We start from the raw sequence: 12,230 nt of genomic DNA, 5'->3' as shown, positions 1-12,230 counted from the left end.
GACATGAGCTCGAATTTAATCACTGTTGCTGTACATGTTATTGAAAACACTCAATCGAATCACTAGTTTTCTCCAAAGTCGATTTTCGAATAAATGGAAAATTGTCTTAGCATGCATCTATATTATATATACGTAGATGTATCGGTAACTAGCGACCATTTCAATCAGTCGTGCTAGACTCTTTTGAGTGCAGTTGTTGTTAAGTGAGTGGGACCCTTAGGGATTAGAGAGACGTTCAAAGGAGTCGAGAAAACGGCGGCGCACGTATTGCGTGTAGGACGGGTAACATGGGGGCAGGAATGATGAGGGTGGCTCCGTCCATTCTATTCAGCGTTGATTGGGAAACTTTTGTCTGTTCCGGTGCGAAGACGCACGTACGTGTTACGAAAATCTATACTGTGGAGTTTTCGTACCTATTTATTTTTCACTGTATTAATTTAATTTAATTTTTTTATTATTATTTATTTATTTTATTATTCCGCAGCCGTCTAGCTGTCTGAGCGATCGTGAAGAAGACGAAATTTACGGTTTGACAACGGCCGAAAGAAGGTTTCCGCCGGCCGCCGCGGCGGTTAGACCACCCGTACACCTGAACACTGCCATCAGACAGCACACCGTACAACAACCGTAAGTACAGTGAACACATACCATACACATAATATATAATATATATATATATATACTATATTTATTTATATACATACGAGCATTTTACATAACTGTGCGTATTACTATTATTTTCATATATTATAGAATTCGATCTATATATTAACGTCTTGTAATATGATTCGGTATACAGTTGAAATGTCATGACGTACGCGCGAGCCAACGGTTAGGTCGCTCCTAAAGTCTATGCAAATTTATAATATACCGTTCCTGTGAGTTTGTGGGGTTGCAGGTTATAATAATATTATTAGTAATCGCGTTTATAAACTTTTTTCGTTTTGTTTTAAAATTTAATGAAGTATCTCGTTTAAAATAAACAAATATATTAATGTATATTATATTAATTTGTACACACGTCCACTTCAAATTAATACATTATAATATTTTGTTTAAGGTAACGTAAACTTTTAAGTATCTTATCTTTTTTAGTTACTCGCAATATAATAGTAAGGTACGTTTATAAAAAGTTAAAGCTACTTATAAAATATTATGTAATTACATTTTATTATTTTTAATAATTTGAATAGGTAGGTAGGTACCTAACTTATATCGAAAGAATTTGTTATGTATTTATATAGTTATTTCTTATTCATGAAATAAAGTTGCCAGTAATAAAACATAACTCATTCAAATTCAAGCAAGAGAAAGTATTATAAAAGTTGTACGATATGATATAATTACATATTTTAATTTTAATTAATATCTCGTAATATTTTCTACATAAAGGTTTTTGTTTTATAGTTAAATATTTGATAAAAATTAAAATATTTAGTACAATTAAAATTATGATTCTATGAATGATGGACAAAAAAGTTCAGAGAATCGCTTGAAACTTACATTTTACTTACAAATGTTGGTTTTAACTTATTTTTATGATGTTTTATTCCTCTTTATATATGCATATCCTATTATAGCATTATGCAGGAAATTATTATTTTTAATAAAATATAAAAATATAAACTTGTAAATACAATTCTGAAATAAGTTAAAAATATAAAATTTAAATACTGTTATTATAACTATTTTCTGGGTTTTAAGTAAATATTTGATTAAGTCTTAAATATAAAAGGAACATTCCTTAATTTCATACCTACATATTACAAATAGAAGTTTATGCCAAAATGTATTTTATTATTTAAGCTTCACTAAATAATTAATAGGTTATATGCATATATTTCCACTCACGTAGCATTAAAGTAAATTATTATAATTTGTTTTTAGTGCACCAAGTTAAATTTTCAAACAACATATTTTACATATTAAAATGTTTTGTAATCACTTTTTTTATATTTTCTCAAGCAGTTCTCGTACTGTTTATTTATTTTAGAATTGTATTACTCAAATAATATTTTTTGGTTGATACTTTATCAGATTCTTAGCGATGAATGTATTGATCGTACAATGATGTGTTTTTTTGTGTGTCTGAAGACACTTTTTCTTGTAGAAAAATTGCTTAGATTATCAACTTTGATGAATCTAGTTGGTACTTTTTAAAGGACAAAATTGAAAATTCTCTGTACCTACTTTTAAAATAATCGGTGAGACGATGAAAAAACTGTTAACATTTTTTAACTTCCTTACATAATATTATTCAAATAATTGTTTGGTAATCTTGGTTACCAAAAAGTGTTAGGCTCTTTTCACTATAAGATCGTTTATTAATTTTTTTTAGTTTAGTTCAGCTTCACTCAGAAACGTTTATTGTATGCAATGATTCATCATTGAATTCAAATTTAACACATACATTACAATGCCAATTACTCCATGGCGAAGAATACTCAACACCTATACTGCATAGCGGTTACCTAACTTATTTTTTATGTTTGTTTTTACAATATAAGATTTCTATATTTTGTTCACAAATCATTTCACCGATTCATAAATTGAAATACTTGGTAGAGGTCTGCGCCAGCTCTGCCGGTACCTGGTTCAGGTCTCGGTGGGGACTTACCATATAAAAAACGGTGATACACGACTGCGGACGGTTCTTATCGGGGCGACCTTTTTATTGACATGATTGCGAACGATTATAGTTTATCAGCGGACCCCCGAATATTACACTATTGCGGACACATGTTGCCCAATTTATAAATAATACTTCGATAATATGGGTATGTGGAAATTCTGAGAGTGATCAGAACGTGGTAAAGAGTTAGTTTTACACAAAACGAATAAATATGGATTTAGGCGACTGCGGAAAGATGGAATTTTGAAATGGTTATGTACAAATGAAGTCTGTAGTGCAAGTATTTTGACGGCATCGGTGGCAAAAAAAGATTTAGATAGAATCAACCTAACTATTCAGAGCTATAATGATAACAAAAATCACCAAAACGTGATACAATATTTAAAAAAAATTAGTTGTCATTACAGGGGGAAAAAATATAAATTTAATTAATTTATTATTATATTGAGCTCTTGACTTTAAATGTGTATATTATATTATTATATTGAGCTCTTGTTTTTTACTTTTTTTGATTTTCAATTTTTAACTGTGTTATTAAGAACTTTTATAAAATTGATAATATTTGGGCTTGGTAGACCGCGTCGCACAACTTGGCAACGTTTCATTAAATTTCGACCGCAGTCGTGTCATTTTTCGGATGCAACATAAGTCCTTTTGTTCTATAATGATCGTCCGCAATCGTGTTGCAAAAAAGGTAAAGCGTCCGCAATCGTGTTTCACCCATAAAAAATATTTCGAATTGGTTATGGTTGGCTTGCCATATTTGATTGTAGTCTGATTCGGTCAAAAATAAAATATATATGGAACTAAAATTTTGGAGCGGACTTGGGTGGGTACAAATTTTTAATTTAAGTTTCGGGCCAGTTTGGGCCAACAAATTACCCGTGCAGATTTCTAATACGCAAACTATTAGAGATTTTCTTCGACATTACTATGTTTTTTCCTATGTTTTTGTGCAAAGTGTTACCTCAAGCATATCTCTTGAATATAGTTTTCACATTTATTCATCTGTTTTGTAGCCTTAGGGACGTTGGGCCGTTTAAATTAGAACTCCAAACGCGTTTTGTCCCCAGAGCCCCATAACGCACTAACCCATGTTTTTATGTATATAAAAAAAAACAAAAACCTTACAGTAGAAACACATTATTGCTTGCATATATCATTATTGAGTTGATCATTGAACAAAAGTAAATTTATTGCCCTTTATTTGTCGAGTAAAGTCTTTCTCAAGCATAAAATACCTAACATATGAATGTGTACATGATAGTTCTTAAATATAAATGTATTTTTTAAATTATGCCCGTGTAGCTAAAAATGCAGTGAAATTCAATTTGCAGTTTAATAATAGTCACTGAAAAAATACATATTTGATTAACATACATATTTACTACATACTGTCATTATATAATATTTTATGTAATTTGAATTTATTTCCACAAATAATGAAATATTATTATTATTATTATTTTAACACATAAATAATAATTAAACTCGATAGTCATAATAATATTATGATACAATTTCAAGTATAGATTAATTTTTATAAATTTATATATTATGAATTTCACGAGCAGACAGTTTCAAGTGCTTCTATATAAAAAAAATAAACAGAACATTTTTTTTTTCTACCATACAGGTAACAACAATTTTTTTATTTCATCTTTATTAACAAACAAGAATAGGTATTTCATATCTCCAGAAGCAGCAGTATTTTATAAATTATTAAACTTTAGGGTTATTATTTATACCTACACACTTATTTTATTGCCCTTTTCTATAAGCATTATTACACATCTGTTTTCGACTTTTTCATTTAGATTTCAATTTGGTATAAGTAAGGCCATGAATAATGCATAGTTTTGTTATTGGAATGGTAAAACTATAGAAAATGATTTTCCTTTGTGAAACGCCAAATATATTCATTATAATTGTGTACCTAATGCACATTCTAAAATATTGTAATGAAGTAAAAACATTGAGTGAAAACAAATAATGAAAGTAAATAGCCCAGAAAAATATCAGCATTTTTGATGTAGTTGAGCAAATTCAATTTAAAAAAAACCTCTCCTTTGAAACTTATAGGTACGTAACGTTGGTATCTCTAAGTGTGAGTATTCCTTAATGTTTCAAATCCACGATTTATTTTTACTTTTGCAAGATTCTCATGGCACCTTAATTTAAAACGATATTGTAAAAATATAAACACTATAGTATACGTGTTGACACTCCACACACGCGTTCACGACCTGAGCACATACTCTATGTGTATATACTTTATAGAGCTCGTGAATATAGAAATATTATATTTGTATGTTGTATGCAATTTCATCGTAAATTACCGTGGTTACTTATTGCGGTGTATCAAACTGATATTTAATAAAGTTTTGTATATCGATGTAACGTAGCTTTGGCAATTTCCCTCCTCTCAGGCTATATTCCGTGTCGGCGACGAGGCACTATACAGACAAAACCAGAGTAATTCTATACATAACGACTTGACATAATATATGCAAAACATACATTTGTCTAGTAAATTTGTTCTACGAGGCGTAATAAACAGATTTAGAACATTTTGATGCAAAGTTGCGTCTGTGGTTACCAATATTATAGTGCTTTTGATACGGGATTTGCATAATGAGCGGAGTTGGTGGACACGAGGAAGTTGTGTGGGTATATGTATATGTGTATATGTGAGGAGAGTGAGAGAGAGCTGAGTGGCTAGGAGGTGGGTGGATTGTTGTATTATGGGGAGTGCCGACGCTAGTGGGCAAACACGAATTATATGGTTGATTTATTGGGGGAGTGAAGCAGGAACGTGTGCCGGCGAGCCACCGGATTACCTGGCGATAATCAAAGTCCGAGCTTCATTACTGCCTCCGACGCACCGTCTACTCCTACCCCACAGACCGTTGCAGTTAAGCCTTTTAGACACGTTCGGCAAACAGCCACACGGAAAACGTCAAAATATAAATGGTTTAAGCAATCGTGGTGTGAGTATGCATGGGGAAGAGGGCTTTGGAACGCGCGTCTATGTATGTACTTGCAGTATTATAATATAATGCGGGGACCCCTACAGCAAATCATTGTGTTCGCGCAGCGGCACGATAAAAACAAAATATTAATAAATATTAAACAATATATTATACATCAAATTTAAACGCAATTTTCCACTTGGCCACGATGATATATGGCCGTTTCGAACATTTCGTTTTGGTGCGTATACAGCACGCATGCAGGGAGAATTGGGTCACGGAATTAACGAACCGTCTGTACACAATGTCCCATGCACATATTATATACAGTGTGAAATTGTACAGCTTGTTGCAAATGTATGAAATGATATATATTTGAGAATCCGACGAGCGCTGTACAGTGGTATGCGTTTATGATGTCTTCTGGGATATTCCTACGAAATTTATTACCGCTTACATCACCTAATTTTATATACTAGAATACCTATATATAAGTGAAACATCATGAATTTTATCTCGTAGTCATCCACCAAAGGTATGGGTTGTATGTAACGATATAAGCGACGGACGTTATTTTTAATTTGTATGCTCTGTGGTCGAAATCTTGTGTTTATGTTTTTGTTTCGCTGTAGCAAACTTATAAATATGTATCTTGATTCGCTGCGCTGAAAATTGATTTAATTTTAATCTGCTTAGTGTTGTATTCGTTTAATATAGAACTCTTCGTTTGTTTCTCAATCGTGATCAACTATTATCAAACGTTCGCGTAAATATGTTACATTTTTGTGAAGTTTATTTTGTTAGTCGAGTCTGAAAACTTATTTATTATGCGACTTATTAGACAACAAAACACTTTTCGAATCGCTAAAACGATACTCTTGAAATAGTTTTCAGAATGTGATTGTATTAAAATTAAAATTGTAACATACGCTCATAAATGGCCCACTAAAAGTTTGAACTTTGAAGCGTGTTTGTTTTTTAAATATAGTTGTGCTCAATAATCATAAAATTAATTATGCATAAAGAATTTTATTTCATTTGATTTGAATAGTTATTCCATTTTCAACATTCATTCTAGTAAGTTATAGTTGCACAATATTTTATTTTTGTTATTTATATTGCAGAAATTCTATTACTCTAATTCTTATAAAATGCCAAATAGTATCACGTGATTATGTGTCTTGTTTGTAATATTATATTAATCGAATTGTACTTTTTTCTTTACTTGAGTCCTAAAGTGTCAAGAAGTTCACAAACAGTTTTATTGACACTTTTCAGAACGGACTAATAGTCAAACTGTCCTTGGATGGTGCATCTTCTATAATCTCCGTTGTGGGTGGCTTGAACGTAAATCGATACGACGTTAGCTGTGATTAAAATTTGACCAAAAATAAGGGAATTTTTTCTAACCTAACCCAAATTACACAAAGATTTTTACAATTAATTTTTTATTTACATTTCCACAATTTTCTAATTTCTTGTCGTATACCTACACCCGTGTATTAAATTGTTTTTATTTTTTTACTATTTTTTAACTATATTTTTTTTATGTTAAAATTATGTTACTGATTTTTAAATAGTTATTTTATATTTATTTTAAAAGATACCTGTATATTTTTAGAATAATAATTTTTGGAATACGTTTGAGTTTTACAGTTTAAACTTAAAAAAAATATATTTTAGGATAACTTTCATTTAATGCTATACAATATACATATAAACCGTATAAGGTACTTAATATAAAATTAAAATACATATTAATTAAATAAATCCTTATTCCGTAGTTGTGTTTTTATAAATATCAAATTTTTTGAAAAATATAAGATTATGCTATTTTTAATTATGACATTTGGGTAATCATTATTACTATAATGATCATCTTGTTTTTAAATTTTTTTGTGTATTAGTTTAAAGTTGTAGGATATCCAATATTCTGTTACTCCATTATTTAAAAACAAAGAATCTTTGTGCGACATCAATCCTAGGTATTTAAAATATTTTTAAATTATAATATAAGTGTTTATAAAACTATAACGGTTTATTTTTATAGTTCCGTCAAAAATGATTTATGTACATTTATCATTCTTATTCTGGAAATCTCGGGCAATTATAGATATCACTTGGAGGGTTGTTTCCCACAAAAAAAGTTACTTATTACGGCAATTTAGGTGTATTTATTTTTTTCTGTCGAAAAGGATGCCAAAAAAGGTTAGATAAATAAAACACAATTCCATAAATATGTTAAGTATGTCCAATTATATATAAGTTGAGAGGAACTCCAATACGATAAAAACAGACCGTGGGTTATTTATCACTGTACGTACGCTGGGGCCTGAATATTACGATGCCGTTAGAATAGCCTATTAATGCAATTATTATATTATGGTGCCAAAAATATGGTGAGGGATTTATATGAAACATCTGATAAACGATATAGATAATTCGCATTAAAAATGAACATCTGCTTTGAAGATGGTTTCCCAATAGAGTCCATGTATAGAAAATAATGATCAGCTTTGCACTGTAATAATATGGTATGTTATACGCTATATGTATATACTAATGTAGGTACTGTACCCAACTATTATTATATGGAACGCCGACAATCGAAATCCTTAATTGGTTGATTTTATTCTGCATAGATATTATCGTAAATATAGGTATGGTATTGGAATGTTGGAAAATTTAAATAATTAAAGCAGTGATTTCGTTTTGTTTGATAAAAATAAACGACCATTAGAAAATAATTTCGTTTTCCTTATTTATTTGCTGGGTAAGCTATTGTTTTTGTGGTTTTCGCCGATACGTATTATGCGGTATTTGGTTTACAATTATGCAAATTTTTGTGTTTTCCTATCTATTTGTTAATATAATTTTAAAATCTATTTTAGAAAATATAAACTTTCCATACACGTTGAAGACGTCATGATTTTTTATTTTTAGTAATATTTTTATTATTTCCTATATTGGTCTATATTTATTAACGTCTATAGCTTTAACTATTTATAAACGTACGAAGTTTTAGTGGTATGTATTAAGATATATTTTACATACCCACAATTTTGAAAATTGTATTTTGCACGAACTATAATATGTATTAGTTACTTGGAACTATTTATGTCGAGGAATAAGCTCAAACATTTCTTTTTAGTTGTTTTTCTTATGAGGTTTTATCTGCCCAGCGTTATGTTTGTTCAATGGCCGACAAAAGACATGACACAAATAACAGTATAATAATATAGGTATATACGTATTATGTTTATCGGTTAGGTAACACAAGCCAATGGTAACGTTTTGTTCAATGATCCGTGAGTTGTGTGGCGGGCACTATTTTTATTTGTCGTTCGTAGAATCATGTAGGTATTAGGTACTTAAAATTATATATATATATATCTAGTTTTTATCTTTTTCCTAGATCCCTTAACGTTATCGTTCCCCGGTGTGTACAGGTCAGAGGATAATTTGGTCACAACGCGCCAATAATTTGCCATTGCTAAATTAAATATATTTTGAACTAAACATTTTTATATCAGTGATTCTATTTCGAAATGTGTTTGTAATAATGGTATACATTTGTTATTCCGTCTAATAACAATTCTTGGTTAATTCAACTACAAATTACATAATCTACAAAGGTACCATACTATACTATGTCTAATATAATTATAATATGAGGTTGAGGTTATATTATTCTTGTTATTTAGTATACATACAAATGTTTAAGATCTGAATTAAACTTATTGAACCAAAGTATACACAGACAGGGAAAAAACCAAGAATGTTGTGAGAAAGATTGATTTATGTGTCGCTGTATGCAATTAAAATTATAATTTTTTTCACTTAAAATATAAAGATAATTATTATACTGGATTTAATAGTAGTGCATAAGGGTGGATCAATGAATCTAATATCTATACTAGAATTAACTAATGTTGGTCTAAAAGCCAAACACTTTTAAATACAATCAATAAATTATAAATAACGTAGAATTTTCAATTAAATTGTCTTTTTTGTACGGTAATGGTATAATACAATTCTGCATACATTCTCGGGGGCATTCTCTCAATTTTTAATTTTTAATCATTTTTACTAGAATTTAATGTCAATTTAAAAACTGAATATGATTTTATTTTCAACACAAATCGTAGCTAAGATACATAAAGTGTTCTTTAGCGATTGCTTAATTGTTAAAAATATTTATTTATTTAAATTAAATTTTTTCTTTAAAATGTTTAAAAATACTTATGAGTGCATAATATAATTTTTTATTGCATTTATTTTTACACGTGTTTGATGTTTGGTCTTATTTACATTTATTTTATGATACTTGAAAAAATTACCTATTGTCTACGTACAAAATTTTTTTATATTGTTTGTATTTTGTTTGTATATGTATACTATGTATTATATTTGTGTTTATATTTTTACGATTTGCCGAAATAGAAACATTTATAAATCATAGATTGTGTTGACTTGTCAATTCCACCTAATATTTCTTTTCACGATTAAAAAATCGTTTGGAAAAATGTCCTAATAAAACATGCTTAACAAGTATTAAATATTTAATGGGGCACATTTTAAACTCAAGTCTTAGGTGTAAATTAGTTTATCACTTTTATAGTCAGATATCTCTATAGATTCAAAATTTGTTGTGAGTTGTATTGTTTTTATATAGGTAATATATTTGTTTTAATTTGATATTTGGAGTTGTTGATACTGTAGTAAACCCAACACCACAATATAATACACGCCTGAACCAGACGAATACAGAATTCATTTTTAAACCGAGAATTGATACTTTACCAAAATGAAAAATTAATTAACAGTTAAAAATATATTTTTTTACAATGTATATTATATTTATTTATTATTCTAGTAAGCTCAAGTAATAATAGTATGTATGCATAACACTAAAATGTTAGAGCCACATACTGTTGTTATTGTTATTATTATCCCGTTTGTATTCGGAATAGAAAAATAACAGTAAAGACTGATAAAGGTGTACAGAGAGCATAAAGTACGTTTAGGAAATGACCCGCGAAATAGGATCATTTTATTAGATCCACACAATGGTAAAAGTAAAGCAAATGGAAAACTTGGTGCGATAGAGAGAAAAAAAATGAAAAGTTTAAGTTAAAAAATAGTATGCAATAACGAAAAGCAATACTTTGTTGGCTTAACTTTGCGAGATTACGATTTTTAAAGAGTTATATAATATGCGCATCCCTCTCTTCCCCTCTGCCTTTTCCAATACGTGGTTTCTTGGATATTCGGTTGTATACATGTATTATTGTATTGTATATAAGCGTATATTTACGTTCAAATGCTTTTAATTCTAAAAGAGAATCTATATAATATTACTATCGTTTCTGGAAAAGAACCGGGTCGGACTCGTATACAGGGCAGACGCGAGCCTCATTAAAAACGTCCCGAGGCTTTGAAGTCGTATATTTTTATTCAAACGTCACTATTATTTTATTTACGTAAACTTTACGTAACCTAACCTACGAATATACGTTTGGTCAATTGATTTTTTTCTTCTCAAGATGTACGCGTTAATTGAAATTTGAAACCTAATCAATGTTATATGGACATATAGTTTAGTAGGCAGCCGTACTTTATCACCGCAGGATTGCGCAACAATTGTGTGTACATCATTTAAAAATAGTCCACCCTTAGGTGCAATAGTAATTATAACATTATATAGATTTATCAGTTAGGATTTGTTTCACTCTCGGTCTTACAATTTACAGGCCCCACATATGTTTATAAATAATGTTTATATATGTTTTTCTTTTAATTATACACATTTTTCAAAGTACCCATTTTAACGAAAATATTTCGCCTCCTCCGGCCATGTTACACCCAATCGTGACCGATATAAATAATAATATATAGTGACGCGTCTAGTTATCGACTGTGGTTGTGGGCGGCGAATGACGGGGTGGGTAGTGGTGGCCGGGTGAGTAGCGATGACTAAGGTAAATATCAATATAACAGCGGCTGTATAATACACAATAGTTTTATACAGCGAGGAGCTGTGCTCGCGGAAACGCCGCAGCTATATGCGTGGTGCGCGTGTCTTATTGTTTGTACAGCACTTGGGCGGAGGTGGAAAGGTGATATTGCGCGTATATATATACAGTCACACTTCGCGTAGTCTAGTGCGGTATGGCCTTGCAGTAATACGAGTAAAACGCTAAAGAATTTATACACTTTAATATATATATTGTACGATTTAGCGCCCAGTCAGCTATCTTATATAATATATTGGCGCCGAACAGTCAATATTTACACTCGTTTTGACCTCCCATTCGTTCCCTGTCTAGGCTGAGGTTAACGTCTCGTTTAGCTCAGACTGATATTTAATAATACGCGTATTTTTAGTGTAAATTGCGTTTTCCGCAATACCTAGACTGCTGGCGACGGTAAAAATTCTACTACCCCCGATTATAATATAATATCAACGACTATGATTTTTATACATGCGTGGTAAAGGGCGAAAACCCGTCAGCTGTCGGCGAATCGCGTATAATATTTCATTAATACGATCTGAGGGGATATGTTATAATATTATACAAATATGATTATTAACGATCCTGAAAATTCCTTTGTCGACGAAATCG

General features: G+C 30.3%; 1 protein-coding gene across 1 annotated transcript in view; it reads left to right on the top strand.

The window, feature by feature from the left end:
* Nucleotides 1-12,230, top strand: part of LOC111033771 — a 79,618-nt gene that overhangs the window by 37,374 nt on the left and 30,014 nt on the right. Inside the window, exon 3 of the mRNA XM_022314686.1 lies at nucleotides 485-627. Coding sequence (XP_022170378.1) covers nucleotides 485-627 — 143 coding nt within the window. The remainder of the gene's footprint in view (nucleotides 1-484; nucleotides 628-12,230) is intronic.

The sequence above is a fragment of the Myzus persicae genome, unplaced genomic scaffold (assembly GCF_001856785.1).
Source record: "Myzus persicae strain clone G006 unplaced genomic scaffold, MPER_G0061.0, whole genome shotgun sequence".
Lineage (NCBI taxonomy): Eukaryota > Metazoa > Arthropoda > Insecta > Hemiptera > Aphididae > Myzus > Myzus persicae.
Note: the sequence above shows the minus strand (reverse complement) of the source record. Positions and strands in the feature narration are given on the sequence as shown.